General features: G+C 51.2%; 1 protein-coding gene across 1 annotated transcript; it reads left to right on the plus strand.

Moving 5' to 3' along the window:
* The first annotated feature begins 4635 nt into the window (after positions 1 to 4635).
* LOC107295260 (ribosome biogenesis protein NOP53) lies at positions 4636 to 18390 on the plus strand. Its single transcript, XM_029285802.1, has 13 exons — positions 4636 to 4862; positions 6298 to 6362; positions 6920 to 7004; positions 8358 to 8560; positions 9291 to 9361; positions 9434 to 9529; positions 9712 to 9816; positions 10946 to 11143; positions 11837 to 12012; positions 12814 to 12880; positions 16281 to 16357; positions 16804 to 16860; positions 18315 to 18390. The coding sequence occupies exons 1-13, from the start codon at positions 4636 to 4638 to the stop codon at positions 18319 to 18321; spliced, it is 1434 nt and encodes a 477-aa protein (XP_029141635.1). The 3' UTR covers positions 18322 to 18390.
* The last annotated feature ends 1970 nt before the right edge of the window (positions 18391 to 20360 follow it).

Raw genomic sequence — 20360 nt, forward strand, 5'->3', positions numbered from 1 at the left:
GCTGCAACCGTCATAAATACGAGTCAAGCGTCCGAAGTTTGATCCCGTGACCGTGGGGGGGGGATGCTGCAACGGTCATAAGCGTGGAAAATGGTCAACGGTCACTTTTATTTTAGGGCCATTGTCCCTTTGAACGGTCACTAAATGAACTGTGGTAAGCCGAGGACTACCTGTGCTGTGTTATACCCCGTCTGACAGGGTACAGGAGGAATGTTGGGTTGGAAATGTTGGGTTCGGTCTGGCTGGGTGCAGCCCCGGAGCCCCAGCCTGTGAGTCAGCAGGGCCTGAGCTTCTGCCAGCCTCTCCCAGGCTGTCCAAAGGAAAAATGTTGCATTCTTTTCTCAGCTGGAAAAAAAAACCAGGCGTTCCTTGGCTGTTCCAATCACGGGCATGGGGGCAAAACACAGGCCTCGGAAGTATGGGGGGAGAAATAATAGGACAATGCTTAAATTCCCCCCCTTTTCCGGTGGTGGTGGAAAGACTTTGGGCATGATTTTCAGCTGATTCCAAGGCCTGGCCTTGGCAGGGTTTGAGCTATTCAAGGTCTGAAACGCAGGAGGAAAGCCCAAAATTCCCAGCATTTTTTTAAAAAAAGCTGCAGCCTTGCGAAATATATATCGGCAAGAAACCAGAATGCTCGGCCGGCTGTGCTGTCTGAAGGGAAATGGGAGTTATGGTCTTACGGATGTTGAGGATGTTGTTGCTTTAGTTTAAACACTCCGATGATGAGGAATGAGAACACGGCATACAATGGGCTAAGGAAGAGCTGGTCTGCAGGCGCAGAGCTTGACAGAAAAATACTCCAGCATCTTTGGAACGCTTTGGGTGTGTTTCCCCCACGGATGCCTGGAAAATACAGAGGTGGTTTGCAGTGTGTCAATCCCTCCAACTGACTGCAGGATATCCCTTTGCTGTGCGCATTTCTGCCGTTCCTTCCTGATGGGTCTGCAATGCCCAAAGGCGCGTTTGGGGTTAGGAACAGAATCAGATTGTGCCAGCCTCTTTCCTGCAGCTTTTGCCCCCCTATGCGCACGACGGAACGGAACGGGGATGGGAAAAGTACAAAATGAAACATCTGGTGCTTTCCTGTTTCCCTTGTGTCTTTCAGATTTCCCTTGGAAAGAAAGAAAGAAAGAAAGAAAGAAAGAAAGAAAGAAAGAAAGAAAGAAAGAAAGAAAGAAAGAAAGAAAGAAAGAAAAAGAAAGGAAAAGAAAGGAAAGAAAGAAAGAAAGAAAGAAAGAAAGAAAGAAAGAAAGAAAGAAAAGAAAGAAACAAAGAGAAAGAAAGAGAAAGAAAGAAAAGAAAGAGAAAGAAAGAAAGAGGAAAGAAAGAAAAGGGAGAGAGGGAGGGAGGAAGGAGATGGGAATGAGGAGAAGGAAGGAAGGAAGGAAGGAAGGAAGGAAGGAAGGAAGGAAGGATTGGTCTAGTGGAATTTTCCTCCTATGGGATTTTCCCATGTATTTTACCAGGAAACATAGATAGGGCAGCCTAGAAAAGTCAGTGCCCTCCTAACCATACCCAAGCACTCCGAGTTTGTTGGCGATGTCCATTTTGCTCTATGAGTTCACGGTGACCTAACCCTAACCCTAAGTGGAATTTTCCTCCAATGGGATTTTCCCCATGTATTTTACCAGGAAACATGGATAGGGCAGGCTAGAAAGGTCAGTGCCCTCCTAACCATACCCAAGCACTCCGAGTTTGTTGGCGATGTCCATTTTGCTCTATGAGTTCATGGTTGACCTAAGCCTAATTCTAGGCCAGCGTTTCTCAATCTTGACAACTTTCAGATGTTTGGACTTCAACTTCCCAAATTCCGCAGCCATCCGCTGCACAATGTGAAACGGTTGCCTGCAATCTGGCTCTCGTGGAACCCACAACGGCTTGCCTAACCCGTCTTCCCCACCTTTTCGCCCCCCTCCGGCTCACCCCAATTTCAATCCCACCTCAGTCTGCCCCTCCAAGCCTCAGGGGAAGTCAACTGCCGTTGACAAGAGCGACTGCTCTTTCCTCAAAGTTTGTTGGGAAAGGTGCCACCAGACTCCTTCAGCTTTTAAGTCCTATTAAAAGCCAGGGCACACATTATTATTATTATTATTATTATTGTTGTTGTTGTTGTTGTTGTTTTGGACACTGCCAAGATGATTTTTGACTTAACCAAGTGGGACCAAATGACCCATAGGAAACATTCCCCCACCCCACCAGTCCTCCTTTGCATTCTGAGAAAACGGGCTGAGTCCGGAGCTAGAAAAACAGACAAATATTTTCTCTGCCTTCCTCAGCCACACCCAGCTCCAAAGCGCTGGGGTCGGCCTGCCCCCTAGTGGCTGTACACAGAACTGATTATCCCCCAGGGTTTGGCTGTCCTCTGCACCCAAATTTCCAGAGCAAGGAGGACAGACATTCATTCCTTGGGGGCTTTTAATAATAATAATAATAATAATAATAATAATAATAATAATAATAATAATAATAATAATAATAATAATAATAATAATAATAATAATAATAAAGTTGGAAGGGACCTTGGAGGTCATCGAGTCCAACCCCCTGCTCAGGCAGGAAACCCTACACCATTTCAGACAAACAGCTGTCCAGTCTCTTCTTAAAAACTTCCAGTGTTGGAGCATTCACCACTTCTGGAGGCAGGTTGTTCCACTGGTTAATTGTTCTAACTGTCAGGAAGTTTCTCCTTAGTTCTAGGTTGCTTCTCTCTTTGGTCAGTTTCCATCCATTGCTTCTCGTCCTGCCTTCAGGCGCTTTGGAGAAGAGCTTGACTCCCTCTTCTTTGTGGCAGCCCCTGAGATATTGGAACACTGCTATCATGTCCCCCCTCATCTTTCTGTTTGTTAAACTAGACATACCCAATTCCAGCAACCGTTCCTTATATGTCTGTGTCATGGATTAGATTCGGAAAGTCTCACCCACCCCATCTATGGGGAGGCTCATTCCTCCAGGTCTTGGTTGTCCCAAAGGTGCTTTTTTCAAGAAGCAACTGGCCTTTCTTGTTTTCCTTTGAAGACGTTTCGCTTCTCGTCCACAAGACGCTTCTTCGGCTCTGACTGGATGGCGGGGAACGGAAGGATTTATACTCCTTGCAGACAGCTGGTCGTTTGCCTTTTTTTAGAGGGTCGTTGAGGCCACTTGGAGGCTTGTCTGGGTATTCAGGATCATTGGAGTGGTGCAAATGGGTGTGGAGCCTTCTTGGAGCTGCTGAAAGGACTGTGTTGTAGACTGGAGATAGAGGATGTTGCATCCCCCCCACCTCTGTTGAGAGAGGCCTGTTCAATTTTGACACAGATGGCCTCTTTGACCCCTCTTTCAAACCAGTGGACACAGACAAACCTCCAAGTGGCCTCAACGACTCTCTAAAAGACTGCAAATGACCAGCTGTCTGCAAGGAATACAAATCCTTCCATTCGTCGCCCTCCAGTCAGAGCTGAAGAAGCTTCTTGGATGAGAAGTGAAACATCTTCAAATAAAGTCCAGTTGCCTCCTGAAAAAGCACCTTTGGGACACCCATCCCATCCCATCCCATCTGGTCTAACTGTCATCCTGTGATGCTCTTCTCTTCATTATTCCTGTTGAGCCTATCGTTCTGGACCACTGTTTCTCAATCTTCTTGTTGTTGTTGTTAGTTGCGAAGTCATGTCCGACCCATCGCGACCCCATGGACAACATTCCTCCAGGTCTTCCTGTCCTCTACCATCTTCTGGAGTCCATTTAAGTTCACGCCTCCTGCTTCAGTGACTCCATCCAGCCACCTCATTCTCTGTCGTCCCCTTCTTCTATTGCCCTCCATCTTTCCCAGCATCAGGCTCTTCTCCAGAGAGTCCTTCCTTCTCATTAGGTGGCCAAAGGACTTGAGCTTCAGCTTCAGGATCTGGCCTTCTAAAGAGCAGTTGGGGTTGATCTCCTCTAGGACGGACCGGTTGGATCGCCTTGCAGTCCAGGGGACTTGCAGGAGTCTTCTCCAGCACCAGAGTCCAAAGGCCTCCATTCTTTGGCGCTCAGCCTTTCTTATGGTCCAGCTTCCACAGCCATCCATTGCCACTGGGAAAACCATGGCCTTGACTACGTACTTTTGTTGGCAGGGGGATGTCTCTGCTTTTTAGTATGCTGTCTAGATTTGCCATAGCTTTCCTCCCCAGGAGCAAGCGTCTTTTAATTTCTTGGCTGCAGTCCCCATCTGTGGCGATCTTGGAGCCCAGAAAGATAAACTCTGTCACTACCTCCATTTCTTCCCCATCTATTTGCCAGGAATTCTCAATCTTAGCCACTTCTTTAAGATGGGTGGACTTGGACTCCCAGAATTCCCCATCCAGCTGTACTACAACGCCCATCATTCTGGAGAAGAGCTATAGTCCAAGAGACAACTGGAAGGCACCAAGGAGCAGCGGGGCTGGAGCGCAGCTGCAACTGCATTCAACGCAGTCCCGGAAGTTTTCAAGCTTTATGTATTTCCCCCCCCCCGCGCCCCTCTTGTCTCTTTGTGGTTTAATGCCTATCTCCTCCACGCAAATGGCGCCGTCCACTACCGGAAGCCGTCTTCCCCCTTCCTCGTTCAGGAGGGCGGCGCTCTTTCCCTCGCTCTTCCGGTTCTCTGTCATCCCCTCTCTCGCTTTCTCGTGGCGCAAGATGGCGGCGCCGGGTGCTGCTCCTGAGGCGGCGGCCGCTTCTTCCTCCTTCCTGGGCTTCAGCGTCAGTTCGCGGGACCCCAGCCGGCTCCCCTCGCGGCGGGTGGGCGGCCGGGGCGCCCGGAACCGCAAGAAGGGCTGGAAGCGCTGGCGGGGCCCCGAGGCCGAGCTGGGCCGGGAGCTCGGGGACTGGCTGGAAGAGCGGGCCTCGGAGCTGCGGCACTTGGGGTGAGGCGCGGCGGGGCCTGTGGGAGGCATGGGGGAGAAATAGAGCCTCCGGGTTCGGAGGCAGTCTACCCCTGAGAGCCAGCCGGCATAGGAAAAGGCAGCCGCGAGGATGTGCTTCTGAGCATGCGCGGGCGCTAGCGACCCCAGGGAGCGAAGGGTTAGGCCAGAAGTAGGCAACCTTGGCCCTTTTGTGACTGGTGGACTTCAACTCCCAGAATTCCTGAGCCAGCATGGCTGGCTCAGGAATTAATGATAATGATGATGATAAAGTTGGAAAGGACCTTGGAGGTCATCTAGTTCAACCCCCTGCTCAAGCAGGAGAACCTATATCGGGTAGGCAACCTTGGCTCTTTTATGACTGGTGGACTTCAACTCCCAGAATTCCTCAGCCAGCCATGCTGAGGGAAAAGGGAGAGGTTTCCATGCTGAGCCATGCTGGCTCAGGAATTCTGGGAGTTGAAGTCCACCAGTCATGAGGGGGCCATAGTTCCCCCATGCTGGCTCAGGAATTCTGGGAATTGAAGTCCACCCATCTCCGAGTGGCCAAGGTTGAGAAATACAGGCCTAGGCCAGGGGTAGGCAACCTTGGCTCTTTTATGACTGGTGGACTTCAACTCCCAGAATTCCTGAGCCAGCATGGGGGAAATATTGGCCTCTTTATGATTCGTGGACTTCAACTCCCAGAATTCCTGAGCCAGCATGAGGGAAACCTTGGCCCCCTCATGACTTGTGGACTTCAACTCTCAGAATTCCTCAGCCAACATGGCTCAGCCTGGAAACCTCTCCCTTTCCCCTCAGCACGGCTGGCTCAGGAATTCTGGGAGTTGAAGTCCACCAGTCATAAAAGAGCCAAGGTTGCCCACCCCTGGTTGATCTCGATGAAAACGGCTGTGGAATTATACGCAGTTCTCGACTTACGGCCGCAATTGAGCCCTGTTGCTAAGCGAGACATTTGAGGTGAATTTTGCCCCATTTTACGACCTTTCTTGCCACTGTGGTTAAGCGGATCACCGCAGTGGTTCAATAAGTAACCTGGTTGTTAAGTGAGCCTGGCTTCCCCCATTGACTTTGCTTGTCAGAAGGTGGCCAAAGGGGGTCACGTGACCCCCGGGATGCTGCAACCGTCATAAATATGAGTCAGTGGCCAAGCGTCTGAATCTTGATGGGGAATACTGCCATGGTTGTAAGTGTGAAAACAGCCCTAAGTCACTTTTTTTGGCAACAGTCACTAAACAAACTGTTGTAAGTTGAGGACTACTTGTAACGGAGGGGTTCATGGTTGTGAAAGTCCTGAGGGTGTTTCACGAAGAAGATCCCCCAGTGTTACAGTGGGGGAGAAGATGTCCGGCTCCCTTCCGTTATTGAGAACCCAGGAATGTGTTAGCTCTTGATGAAAGACCATGAACTGCATATTTATGTTTATTTTTTTCCCCAGAGGACCGGTGTCGGAAAAGCCAAATGAAAGCCTCTTCTTCGTAGATACCAGCACCGAACAGCAAGGTGAGAGGTTGCAACAGTGATGATGATGATAATTAATAATAATAATGATAATAGAGTTGGCAGGGACCTTGTTTCTCACGCTGGGTCCAGTGTTGTTATGTTTAGCTGGACTCTCGTTCACATCCCCCCTCCCAGCATCATCTAACGCCAAAAGCAAAAGGTAAAAGATGGCTACATTTCCATTTGTCGTCAATGCAAAAGCATCCGATGTTAGCAGTGTTGAAATCAACCAATGACTCTGGGCAGCTGACAATTCAAAAAATATATTTCAATTCAAACACTGAAACGTTTTAAAGCAATTCAAAATTAAGGTTTTTAACAATGGCCATGATATTCTTAATGAAAACATGGCGATGCTTTCCTTGGCTTCCACTCCCTTCGGTGCCACTGGCAAGTAGAGTTTTTGACAAGAGACTTTGGAGGCAGAGCACAGTAAGGGAAAAAGATCTAATCAGGTGGTTCCACTACAAGAGTCCCAGCCCTCACCTTTGCTGTTAACCACTCCCGGTGTTGATTTATGCTCCTGGGTTCATTCCCTGCCTACCTTCTTGTTCCAGGTCAGAAAGAGAAACCAGCCAAAGAGAAGCCTCTGAAGATTGACTTGATCCTACAGCCAGATTCCAAGGTCCCTCCACCCAAAAAGTTGAGTTTTCTCTCCGTCTTTCATTGTGAAATGGGTCTGGGGAAGCCAGCATCTTCATTCCTTTTCAGGGTCTTTGTCTGTCACGTTTTGGGGCCCAGGATGTTTGATTCGGGGAAGGACAATATAGGGCAGAGACAGGAGTCCTTATTTTAATTGATTTGTTGGCCTCTTCACCTTGCAACTTCAGTGTGATCCAGGGCTGCTGAAAAAGTGAAAAACTGAAGAAAACAACCAGTCCCCTGGTTCCTTTTGTTTGTCATCTTGTAAAATATTCAGATTCCATTTCTTGAGTTTTTATTAGGTTAGAAGATTGACGCCCTTCTTCCCTCTATCCCTCATGGTCTGCCCGGATCCCAAAATTTCTCCAGTATAACTGACTTTTCAGGGAATCCATTTTGATTGCCTGGGGTCGTCTTTGAAATGCTGCCTTTTTATAGATCGTCCTCAACTTAATGGCCACGCTTCAGCGCAAAGTTTATGTTGCTAAGTGAGGCAGTTATTAACTGAGTTTTGCCCCCATTTTACGAGCTTTCCTGCCACAGTTGTTAAATGAATCGCTGCCGTTGTTAAGTCAAACGGTGGCTAAGTGAATCTGGATTTCCCCGTTGACTTTGCTCGTCAGACGGTCGCAAAAGGGGATCACGTGACGCTGTGACCGTCATTACTATGAACCAGCGGCCAAGGGTTGGAATTTTGATCATGTGACTGCAGTGGATGATTCAATGATCATAACTCCCTTTTTTCAGTGCAGTTGTAAATTTGAATGATCACTAAATAATAATAATTAGTAATAGTAAAGTTGGAAGGGACCTTGGAGGTCATCTAGTCCAACCCCCTGCTCAGCCATTCGGACAAATGGCTGTCCAGTCTCTTCTTAAAAACTTCCAGTGTTGGAGCATTCACAGCTTCTGGAGGCAGGTTGTTCCAGTGGCTAATTGTTCTAACGGTCAGGAAGTTTATCCTTAGTTCTAGATTGCTTCTCTAGATTGTTGTAGATTGATTGTAGATTGTTGCTTCTAGATTGTTGTAAGTCAAGGACTTACAGTGCTCCTCGTAGCCCTGCTTCCAAAAATTGAGATTCTTCTGGGAGTTGTGTCTGAAGAAATGGCCCCATTGTTGCCGTCTTCTTCAAATAGAAGATGTCGCAACAAGCATTCAAACCCTTCGGCCTGCAGGGAGAGGATTTTGATCCAGCACCATGAAACTACTTCACTTTGTGTCCTGTGATTGATGGCTTAGCGCTGGGTGCGAACTGTGCCATTCTAACTTGTCTTGAACCACACCTGGACAGAGCGTATTTATCCAGGCTGTGGCTCAGACCTAAAACTTGCCTTCCTCTTCCTCCTCCTCAGCATCCTTTCGTATCAGGTCCCCAATGGCCGGAAGTTGAAACGGAAGCAGCGACTCTGGGAGAAGCTGTCAGAAAGGGGGGTGGTGCCCCGAAAAGAACGGCTCCTTCAGCAGAGGTTACAAAACCCACCGAAAGCCAAGATAGTCGGAGCAGACAGTGGGACCGATCCCTCTCGGGAGTTCTACGACATTTGGGCAGATTCAAGTAAGCCTTTGGGTATTCAGTTGACGGCCCAAGTTCCAAGTCCGTTGAAATCGGAGCGAAATGAAAGACATTTCTGACTGGCCCAAAGTCGCCCAGCCAGCTTTCATGCCTAAGGCAGGACTAGAACTCCCAATCTCCTGGTGATTGGCCCAAATCACTCAGCCGGCTTTTATGCCTAAGGCGGGACTAGAACTCACCGTCTTCCACTTTTTAGCCTGGTGCCTTAACCGCTAGTCCAGTGATGGTGAACCTTTTAGAGACCGAGTGCCCCAAAACTGGCCCCACTCCATCCCCTGCCCTGCCTCACCCCGCCTGCCCGCAGGGCCACTCACCACCTCCAGGGCCCGCCGCAGATCACCCAGGCAGCCCAGCAGCGCCATGACGGCCACACCCTCTGCCCGTGGCCCACAGCATCAACTGTGCGCGATGGGGTGTGAGGGCAGAGTCTTGTCTACGCTGCCTGGCTGCCATGTCCTTGGCTGTGCTGCTCCACGTGGGCCACATGGCCACAGCCATGTCCTTGGCTGTGCTGCTCCACGTGGGCCACACTCCGGGGGCGACTCTCCTCCAGGGGGGCTGTTGGTGAGGAATGGGTCATGGGGGGAGGCAAGGCTGGGGCAACAGCATGTGTGCCCACAGAGAGGGCACCGAGTGCCACCTCTGGCACCCGTGCCATAGGTTCGCCACCACCACGCTAGACTGAACCGACTCTCGTTTTTCTTCCCATCAGACCCGTTTGATCAAGCTCTAGCTGGGCAGGATGCCTTTTTCCTGGAACAAACCAAGAAGCAGCCTGTGCAGGTAAGGGCCGGGCCTGTTCCGTGGCGGAGGTGGGAAGTGGCCTGCAGGCTCTGAGTCTGATGTTCCCTCCAGCGTCCAGACAGGCTGAAGAAGACCCCATCCGAGCTGCCAGCCATGGAGATCATCTCCCCGGGTGGATCTTACAATCCCAGCTTCCAGTCTCACCAGGTATTGGCAACGGTGAAGGCTGGCAGGTTTATTTCCCTCCCGTCCGGCACTTGAGAATCCGAGCCACCCATTGGGGTGGGCTTCCTGCAGGGTCCCAGGTGGGAAGTCTGCTGCGGTCTGCGTGAAGAGCTCACTGGGTGTGTCGTCTTCTCTTGCCCCACTCCCTTCTCCCTGCCCCCAAGGCATTGCTCCTCCAGGCCTTCGAAGCGGAGCTGGTGAGGCAGAAGGCAGCAGAGAGGCTGCAGCGCCAGTTGAATTTCCCCACCGCCGCGGAGGCCCCCACCCAGGTGAGTGCCGAGGCCCAAAATGCAAGGAGGCCCAGTCCCTAACAAGGGCTGAATTTCATCTTGAATCCTTCTTGGGGATAAATAGCAACAGAATTATTCCTAGAGGAGATGACAATGATTGGAGGGAAGGACTTTCCCAAAGTTGGGGTCACAGTTCCGATCGTTTCCTCCTATTTTCCCCACAACAACAGTCCTGTGAGGTTGGTTGGGCCGAGAGAGACTGGCCCAAAGTCACCCAGGTGGCTTTCAAGCTTAAGGCGGGACTAGAACTTGCCACCTCCCGGTGATTGGCCCAGAGACAGCCAGCTTCTATGGCTAAGGCGGGGCTGGAACTCCCAGTCTCCTGGTGATTGGCCTAAAGCAGGGGTAGGCAACCTTGGCTCTTTTATAACTCGTGGACTTCAACTCCCAGAATTCCTGAGTGAGCCATGTTGAGTGGAAAGAGAGGTTTCCATGCTGAGCCACGCTGGCTCAGGAATTCTGGGAGTTGAAGTCCACGAGTCATAAAAGAGCCAAGGTTGCCTAGGCCTGTATTTCTCAACCTTGGCCACTCGGAGATGGGAGGACTTCAACTCCCAGAATTCCTGAGCCAGCATGGCTCAGCATGGAAACCTCTCCCTTTTCCCTCAGCACGGCTGGCTCAGGAATTCTGGGAGTTGAAGTCCACCAGTCATAAAAGAGACAAGGTTGCCTACCCCTGGCCTAAAGTCACCCAGCCGGCTTTCATGCCCAATTTCTAGCCTGGTGCCTTATCCACCAGACCAAACTGCCTCTCAGTTTCGTAGAGACGGAGTTGTGCATAAAAACAATAAAGGCAAAGTATGCAATTAAATAAGATGTCTCAAGGTGGAAATCGACAGGATGATTCTCCTTCCCCTTTGCTAAAGCCAGTCTGGCTGTGGGCGCCATGATACGCCTGCTGGTCCATCACCTACCCCTGGGCTGGCCTTGGACTCCTAGGCAGGCTTGCGAAGGATCTGATTCCTGCTTTTTGCAACTGAGTGTTGGACCGGAGTGGAGAATCTGTTGGGAGCACGAATCCCAGAGACCTGCCTCTTGACGGGACGGGACGGCCTGCCCTCCGATGCTTCTTCCCCTTTCAGCTTCTCCCCTTCTGACCTCTTCGCAGGAGTCGGTGTTTCAGGAGCAATGCGAGGGCCTCATGGAAGAGGAATCGGAGGGCGAGGAAGGGCAGGACAGGCCCCAGAAGGAGGAGGACCCGCAGGCAGCCCCCCACCAGGCAGTCTCCCCTCTCTTCACAGCAACGGCGGCCGGAGAGAAGAAAACGGAACGGCAGCGCAAGAAGGAAAAAGCCGACAAGCGGTCGGTGAGTTGGGCTAGCCCCCGGAGACTCTGGGAAGGAAACCCGTCTTGCACAGCCTCGGTTTCCAGAAGGGATAGACTACACTCCCCCTGGTTCCCAGCCTACTCAGGCTTGCCGGCGAAGGTAGTGGTCCCAGCGGGTTTCCAGGTCAGCAGACAAAGCCTGCAGGAGAGAGAACGGCCGCAGAGGGAGAAAATGTCTCGCCCTTGTAATAATTCAGGCTTTTCTTGCTGTTTTTCCTGCAAACGAGCGATCTGGGCCCTGGATTCTATTACTGTGGGGTAGGCAGAAAACAGAAACACGGCGCTGTTTCCTTGGGGTCTGTCTGTGTGGTGTGATGGACACGGCAGGGATTCCTTTCCAAACTCTCCGCGCCGTCCTTGAAGCAACAATGCCACCGCTCGGGACTGCCTTCCGGGCTGCGTGCCAACCGGCGCGTATTTTGCCTCTCTGCTGGGGATGTTGTGGCTCACGAGCGCGCCCGCCATCTGGCCCAGCCTCGTGCTGCCATCTGCTCCCTGCGTGAGCTCTGCAGAAGCCGGGGAGATGCCAGCTTGAGGACGGCTGCTGGACCCACTGAGACCCACCCAGCACGGGGTGGGCACAGTCTGCAGAGTCCCTGAAGGGAAACCCAAACGGGAGCCACGCAGCGCCCCTGCCTCACCTTCCCTTTCCCGCCTGCTTCTTCCGGCACAGAAAGCCCGCGAGCTCTCCGAGAAGGCTGCCCGGCTCAGGAAACAGGAGCTCTTCCAGTTGAAATCCATCCGGCTTCAGCTGAAACAGCGGGAGGCCGAGCTGCAACGCCGGAAGCAGAGACGCCAAGCCAAGCGGAAACTGGAGGCCGTCAAGCCCAAACGGCTGGGCAGGCTCAAGTAAGTGGGAGCAGCCAAGAAGGGTGAGGGGGCTGGAGGCAAAAACATATAAGGAACGGTTGCTGGAATTGGGTAGGTCTACTTTAATGGAGAGGAAGGACGAGGGGGGACATGATAGCAGTCTTCCAGTATCTCAGGGGCTGCCCCAAAGAAGAGGGAGTCAAGCTCTTCTCCAAAGCACCAGAAGGCAGGACAAGAAGCAACAGATGGAAACTAACCAAGGAGAGAAGCAACCTAGAATATAAGGAGTAACTTCCTGACAGTTAGAACAATTAACCAGTGGAACAGCCTGCCTCCAGAAGCGGTGAATGCTCCAACACTGGAAGTTTTCAAGAAGAGACTGGACAGCCCTTTGTCTAAAATTGTATAAGGTCTCCTGCTCCATCTCTTGTTAACTCTGTTCAGCATTCCTGCTGGTGGGTCCCAGGAGAAGAGCCTTCTCTGCCGTCGCTCCTGCTCTTTGGAAGATCTTCCCACTCAGAGCGAGACCTACCTTTGGGCTCCAGTGGGGGAGCATCAGGGTAGAGGTAGAGGATCGATTAACCGCAGATCCCCCTCCCCACCCTCCATCTTTTTATCGGCTCTTCACAGTATTTTATTTAGGTCTTTTAGCTTTTGTGTTGGTTGGATCTTTTTAAGAGTGTAGGCCGCCCAGAGCTACCCCGTGGTGAGATGGGCGGCCCATAAAAGAGGAGAGAGATAAGAGCAGGAGGGGGCTGTGTTGGGCCAGGAGAGGGTGGGCAGAAAGCAAGCCCAGCTGGTCTCCTGTTTCTCAGCAAGGCCACCCTCTCTTCTCGGCAGGTACGAAGAACCCGACGTGGACGTGCAGCTGAGCAGTGAACTGGCGGAGTCCTTGAGGACGCTGAGGGTGAGCGGCTCTCCGGCTTTGGGGCAAACCGGCACGACAGAAGGGTCTGCCCGGGCTCTGTGTCTCTCTCTCTGTGTGTGTGTGTGTGTGTGTGTGTTACTGCCATCTTCCCCTCTGCTCCAGGCCGCCTGCCTGCCCCTTGGTCTATCTCAGTGATGGTGAACCTTTTAGAGACCAAGTGCCCCAAAACCACCCCGGCCTGCCCGCCTGCTCTGCCCCTGCCCACTCTCACGACCACCCACTGCCTCCACGGCCCACCGCAGATCACCCAGGCGGCCCTGCAATGCCGTGACAGCCATGCCCTCCACCCCACACCCAGCAGCATCTGTGCGCATCAGGGCGCAAAGGTGGAGTCTTGTCCCTGCTGCCTGGCGGCCATGTTATTGGCTGCGCTGCTCTGCGCGGGCCGCACCCAGGGGCAACTCTCCGGTGGGGGGGAGCTGCTGGTGAGGAAGGGTCGCGGGGGGAGGCGGGGCTGGGGCAACAGCGTGTGTGCCCACAGAGAGGGCTCTGAGTGCCGCGTGCCAGAGGTTCGCCACCACTGGTCCATCTCCTTCCAGCGAATCCAGTGGCCCTTTTGGGAGGAGACTCTGGACTCCTCCTGCGCTAGCCGGGGGCTTGAATTACGCCAGCCTTTCTCCATCCGCCTCTCTCCAGCCGGGTGTCCTCGGATGATTGGAACCCCCCATTCTCTCCCCCCCCAAATGGGGATGGGAAGGCAACCCTCCCCCCTCTGAATGGGTGCCAGTTTGCAAAAGGCTTCCGTTTGGTTGTGTGTGGCTTGCTGGGAAGAGGAACACAGCACAACCACGTTGCCTTTATGTGAGACGCCCCCCGGGGAGGGGAGGGATTCAAAAGTAGTAGTCCAGGCGGTCCTCGACTTAACAGCAGTTCATTTAATGACCGTTCAAAGTTACAATAGCACTGAAAAAAAGTGACCGATGACCCATTTTTCACAGTTACGACCTTTGCAGCCTTCCGGGGGCCACGCGTTAAAAATTCCGACGCTTGGCAACTGGCATGTACTTGTGACGGTTGCTGTGTCCCAGGGGTCACGTGATCCTCTGACAAGCCGAGCCCATGGGGGGGGGAAGCCAGCTTCACTTAACAACGGGGCGACTAAGTTATCAACTGCGGCGATCCACTTAAGGACGGAGGCAAGGAAGGGTGTAAAACGGGGCAATGCGTCCTTAACAAATGTCTCACTTATCAACAGAACGGCTCTGGGGTTGTAAGTGAAGGACCCCCTGTAGAGCCTACCTGGCACTGGGGAGGGGGGGGGAATGTCCCTCCCCAGTAATGGAGGGAGAGTAACGGACGAAGGAAAAGCTGCTTCTGAGGTTGTGTTGGGGGGTGGAAGAGAACCACTTCATTGTCCCCCCCCCTCCTTTCGGTGTCCGATGATGAGACCCATCCTTGCGCTCGGAGCATTTGCAGCAGCCCTTGCTGGGAATGTGAAGGACCCCAGGGGACCCCCTGGTCCTACCGAGTGGGTAAGGATCAGGGGAACTGAGGCACCCTCCGGCGCACACCCACACCCCTCCTTCCTTTCCAGCCTGGGGGGTATTTATTTAACATTCTCAACGAGCAAATAGGAATCCTCTATTTACAAATTCAACAGGGGACTCTTTACCTCGTCTCAGAACACGGTGGAGTTGCATGCGGTGAGTCTAGGGTTTGCCTGATTACGTGCGCAAAGGTTTTTTTTTCGAAAGGAAAGCACGGAGGGTCCCCTTCAACCACGGACCAGACATTCCAAGGAGAGGGAAAGGCTAGATTAACCGCTTGGGGAATTGCAGCTGTACCGATGAATTCTGGGAGGTGCTTTTCTGAAGCTTCCCCTTTCTCCTTTCCCTCTTCTGTCAGTGCTAGGTGGCACCGATGGTGTTCTCTAGTTTGAGTAATGAAAGGTCTGCAAAAAAACAGCCCAGCTCAGAGACAGCAAGGACTCCACAGTCCTCCACCCCCTCCTCTGCAAATGCCACTTTCTCCTGGCACTGAGGATGTTACTTAGTTTGAGTAATGAAACGTCTGCAAGAAAGCAAGCAAGCTCAGAGAGCACCAAGGACTCCACAGTTGTTATCCACTCCTCCTCCTCCATGCTGCAAGCCCCACTTCCTTCTAGCACTGATGACATTACCTAGATGGGTAATGAAATGTCTGCAAGAAAACCACTAACTCAGAGAACACCAAGATCCATATAGTCCTCCTCCTCCTCGCAAACTCCAATCTACTAGCACTGATGATGTTACCTCGTTTGAGTAATGAAAGGTCTGCATAAAAACAGCCCAGCTCAGAGAGCACCAAGGACTCCACAGTTGTTGTCGTCTCCTCCTCCTCCTCCTCCTCCTCCTCCTCCTCCTCCTCCTCCTCCTCCCTGCAAACTCCACTCTACTAATGCTGATGGTGTTACCTAGTTTGAGTAATGAAACATCTGCAAGAAAACAGCCCAGCTCAGAGAGCACCAAGGACTCCACAGTCGTCTCCTCCTCCTCCTCCTCCTCCTCCTCCTCCTCCTCCTCCTCCTCCCTGCAAACTCCACTCTACTAGCACTGATGGTGTTACCTCGTTTGAGTAATGAAACATCTGCATAAAAGCAGCCCAGCTCAGAGAGGACCAGGGACCCCCCTCTCAGACCCTCCGCTTGTCCGTGGGCTCCCCGTTGCCCATTCCCCTCCCAGCTTCCTAACTTCCCACCCAGCAGATCCAGAAAAATCACTTCTACCCCCCCCCCCAGCAGGAAGACACCTCCCTGATTGTACCTGAGGAACTGAGATAGCGTGAAAAGCTTGACTTTTTGTCACCCGCCGAGTCCCTCCTGGAGGTGTGAGTGAGGAGAAAAGCAAGGGGGGAGCTTCTCACTTCTCTTTTTGAAAAATGTCACTTGTAGGGCTCGCATGAAAGCGTCCAACGCGTGTCCTTTTGCACAAAGGCAGGAAACCACACCTGGTTTGGGCCATTGTGGCCAAAGATGTCGCTGGAGACAGGAACACAGGTCACAGTTCACTTTAGTGACCGTTCGAAGTTACAACGGCGCTGGAAAAAGTGACGTCGGGTCGTTTTTCACACACAACCACCTTTGCAGCATCCCCAGGGGTCACGTGATAAGTCAAGGACCACCTGGGCTGTAACTTGGATTTCCTACCTTCCTTCCCCTCTGGAGATTCAAGTGGGCATCTCTGATAGATTCCCTGATTGATCTCTGAAACCAGAGCACAAGCTGGATCCCTCGCCCTTCGGTGTCTCTTCTGTTGAACCAAGGGTCAAGCATGGCTGGCTGGGGAATTCTGGGAGTTGAAGTCCACAAGTCTTAAAAGTGGCTAAGGTTGAGGACCCCCTGCTCTTGAGCATCCTGAGTTCATGTTTGTCTTTTCTTCCCACCCCCACCCCCACCCCCCAGCCAGAAGGCAGCATCCTGAAGGACCGCTTCAAGAGCTTGCAGAAACGCAACATTATCGAACCCCGGGAACGGGCCAAGTGAGTAACTGGGATAGAAGGAGGAATTGGTCCCCAAAGCCTTAGCTTCTCCTCCAACTGCTTCGTTGCTCATGGTTTTGGGGTCAAGGATTAGCTCATACTTGGGTGAAACAGTGCCTCCGCAAACAATTTTAACAAGATTGGAGAATTTGTTCCTGGAACTTTAATTCTCAACGTTAGATCAGTGGCATCAATTCACCGACCCTTTTGAATGAACCACTTATAAAAGATTTTAGACAGAGAGAGAGAGCAGCTGGGCAAGCTTCAGTTAGCTAAGCGGTAGGGATCTTTTAAAGAGGGATCCCGTTCCCTTGAGGCAGGCTTTCACACAACTTTGCCAGCCACCTCTTTGGATGGAAACAAGCCAGTTTAAGTTTCCTTCCTCCGGGAAGGAATGCGTCCCAGCTCTGCAGATGACTCTAATAACGTGGTTTCTTCTCTACCAGGTTCAAAAGGAAATACCGGCTAAAATACGTTGAAAAGCGAGCTTTCCGAGAGATCGTGTAAGTAGCGGCCTTGCTTGGAGCTGAGAAGAGCTGGCAGATTTCCCTGCTCGTCTGGCCAGACCAGCTGACCGGTCCAGGCTGGGGCAGAAGGTGCTCTAAGGCTGCCCTTCCCAGGGCTGGTGCCTTTGGGATGGCTTGCAACTCCCATCAGGAGCAGCCATCGTGTGCCACTGGCTTCCTAAACTGATGGTCCCCCTTGTTTCTCTTACGTTTGAAGTTGAGAAACCCCAACTTTTTGTTTTTGGGGGGGAGGCCTGACCCCAAAATCTGAAGCTGGTTGTGGTCCTGGACCCTCCAGTTTTCAATCTTAAGGATGTCTGTGGAGATTCCCAAGTCATCCAGGTCAGTAAGATTCTCTCCATATCTTTTCCCCGCGAGATGGAACATCCCTCAAGATTCCCAAAGCTGCTTTTTTTTCAAAAGGCAACTGAAGATTTCTTGGCTTTTTCCTTGCAAATGATTCGATTCTCATCCAGGAAGCTTCTTCAGTTCTGATGGAAGGGTGGACTTCCAAGCGGCCGCAGGAAGAGCCAAGAAAGGCCAGTTGTCTTTTGGGGGAAAAAAGCACTTTCGGGGCGTCTAAGAAGAGACGTTTCATCTCGGTGGGAAAAGATATCAAGAGAAGCTTCCCCCCTCCCAAAATGAGGCTAGGATTTCTTGGCACGTGGTTGAAATCCAGTTGGGGCACTTTGCCCCCTTCTCTTACACCCCCCCCCAAGAGCTGAGGGTTTCTACCCCATCCAGGCTTGGTGGTTGAATGATGACCTGATATATATATATATAATTGAACATGAGAGAGAGAGAGGTACAGTAGATAGATAGAAATAGAAATAGAAATAGATAGAAATAGAAATAGATAGATAGATAGATAGATAGATAGATAGATAGATAGATAGATAGATAGATAGATAGATAGATAGATAGAAATAGAAATAGAAATAGAAATAGAAATAGAAATATAGATAGATAGAAAGAGATATAGATAGAAATAGAAATATAGAGATAGAGATAGAAAGATAGAGATAGATGATAGAGATAGAAATAGAAAGATAGAGATACATAGATAGAAATAGAAATAGAAATATAGAGATAGATGATAGATAGATAGATAGAAATAGAAATAGAAATATAGAGATAGATGATAGATAGAGAGATAGATAGATGATAGATAGATAGATATAGAAATATAGATGATAGATAGATAGATAGATAGATAGATAGATAGATAGATAGATAGATAGATAGATAGATAGATAAAAATATAAATATCATATCATGACTGAACTGAATGTATATATTTATATTTCCACCTTTTTCTCCGGCACTTCTCACTTTGGGGGGTGGAGAGTGGTGAAATGCAAGCTTCCAGCTCCTTCTGCTTTTTTTGTTTTAATTATGACACACCTCGTTCACCCCTCTTTTCTCTCCCCCCCCCCCAATCTCCTCTGCAGATTATAGAAGCGTGAAAATTAGCGGGCCGGGAGCTCACACGGAGGCCTCGTGTTTCATTAAAACTCCACAAAACAACCTCAAGTCTCTCTCGCTTGATTCTTCCTCTTCTCTGGGTTATTCCCACCCCCTTCCCCAACCGGAGACCCTCTCCCCCATCCTCCTTTTCTTTAACCCGGGACTCAATGGGCCTGGCTAGGGGAGGGTGGGAATTGTAGCCCCCAGTCTGAGGAGGACCCCAGGTTGGAGAAGGGGGCTCTGAGGGGGCTGGTGATCAAAAGCAGAGGATGGACCTCCATCCCTCTGTCTCTTTTTTTTTTCCCAGCAAGAAGAGATCCAGTCGGACCTTTAAATCTGCAGCTGGGCGGGCTCCTCCCCCGCCTTAATCCGCGAGATTAGCCTTCATTTGATTACTTTTCGATAATGCGCCTCGGGCCCCCAACCAGCCTGTAGGGGGGGAGGATGGAGCTTCACGGTGGCTTTGAAACCTGCTTGGTGGTCTTCCACCCCCTTTTTCGGGGTGTGCCGTGATTGGGGGGGAACGCTGCAATCGTCATCAAAGCGAGAGTACCTTGTTTCCCGTGTCTCCTCTCTGGATTAATGCCCTGGATTAAGACGGATCTTCAACTCGATGCAATGTGGGTCATTCCTCTGTGGACAATCTGCCGCTCCCGAATCGGAGGCCCCATCCTGACGGTCCATCCCAGGCGCCCCCGGCTTTTTAAGAGCCAGGATCCTTTGCTTTCTCGTTAAGGTCTACATCTCCCGCCTTCCTTATGTCTCATCTGTCGCTTCCTTCCTGGAACGGCCTCTCCGATATTAAAAGGGGCATAGATTCCCTCCCTCCCCCCTTGCAGGCCAGAGCCAAGAGGATTAAAAAACACCCCCATTTCCAATACTCAAGGATTTATCTCCCGGCCCCCATCGTCTCTTGATTCTGCTCCGGGTTGAGCTCCCAGCTGGTGGGTGTTCCTGCCCTGGGCAGGACGTAATGGGCTAGGAATAGCTTTGCCTTCATATTTTAGCTCTCTGGCATAAGCCTTCCGCACCACCAGCGTGCTGGAAATTGTGGCTCGCCAACTAGATCTCTGCGGGAGATTGGAAGCTGGCAGGATTTCTGGTTTATCTCCAGCATCGGTTGGGTTGGGGGGGGGAAGGGTCTTTGGGGTGCATTGGACCCTTTCTGCCTCCTTCCAGTTCCTTCAAAAAGCTCTGGATCCTCACAAGTAAAGAATAACAGAATAAAGAGACTTGGAAGGGACCTTGGAGGTCTTCTAGCCCAACCCCCTGATGAAGCAGGAGACCCTATACCAGGGGTAGGCAACCTTGGCTCTTTTATGGCTCATGGAATTCTGCGAGTTGAAGTCCACGAGTCATAAAAGAGCCAAGGTTGTCTTCCCCTGCCCTATACCATTTCGGACTAAAGGATTGTCCACTCTTTTCTTAAAAACCTCCAGTGATGGAGCACCCACAACTTCTGGTGGCAAGCCGTCCCACTGGTTAATTGTTCTGTTAGGAAGTTTCTCTTAATTCCAGGTTGCTTCTCTCCTTGAGGAGTTTCCATCCATTGCTTCTGGTCCTGCCTTCAGGGGCTTTGGAGAATAAGTTGACCCCCCCCCCCTCTTCAAATATTGGAAGACTGCTACCCTGTCCCCCCCCCCAATCCTTCCTTAAACTAGACATACCCAATTCCTTTCCCTCCCTCTTTTGAGCGCGTCTGTGGCTGTGTTTGGCCCAAGGGCAGACCGACCTACTGCACTGGAGCTACCGGTTTGTTGGCTTCCCCTCTCCTTGGATTGATGGGCTTTTCTGACAACCTGCATGCAGGTAGTCCTCAACAACAATTCATTCAGCGATCGAGTTAACGAGGGCACTGAAAAAAAAGGATTTATTTATGACCCGTTTTTTCTCACTTGGGACCCTTGCAGCAATCATGGCTTTTCCCTGGTTTACTTCATGCAGCTGGAGAAACTGATGGAGAGGAGGCAGGAAGGAAGAGGGAGGGAGGAAGAAAAGGAAAGAAAGAAAAAAGAAAAGAGGGAGGGAAG

The sequence above is a fragment of the Protobothrops mucrosquamatus genome, unplaced genomic scaffold (genome assembly GCF_001527695.2).
Source record: "Protobothrops mucrosquamatus isolate PMUCROS unplaced genomic scaffold, P.Mucros_1.0 scaffold2283, whole genome shotgun sequence".
Lineage (NCBI taxonomy): Eukaryota > Metazoa > Chordata > Lepidosauria > Squamata > Viperidae > Protobothrops > Protobothrops mucrosquamatus.

What these genes read in the sequence shown, in the direction of transcription:
- LOC107295260 (XM_029285802.1), top strand. Translation starts at nt 4,636, where the DNA reads ATGGCGGCGCCGGGTGCTGCTCCTGAGGCGGCGGCCGCTTCTTCCTCC. An exon ending in CGACATTTGGGCAGATTCAA is followed by an intron (nt 8,561 to 9,290) that starts GTAAGCCTTTGG and finishes TCTTCCCATCAG; the next exon opens with ACCCGTTTGATCAAGCTCTA. An exon ending in CCGCGGAGGCCCCCACCCAG is followed by an intron (nt 9,817 to 10,945) that starts GTGAGTGCCGAG and finishes ACCTCTTCGCAG; the next exon opens with GAGTCGGTGTTTCAGGAGCA.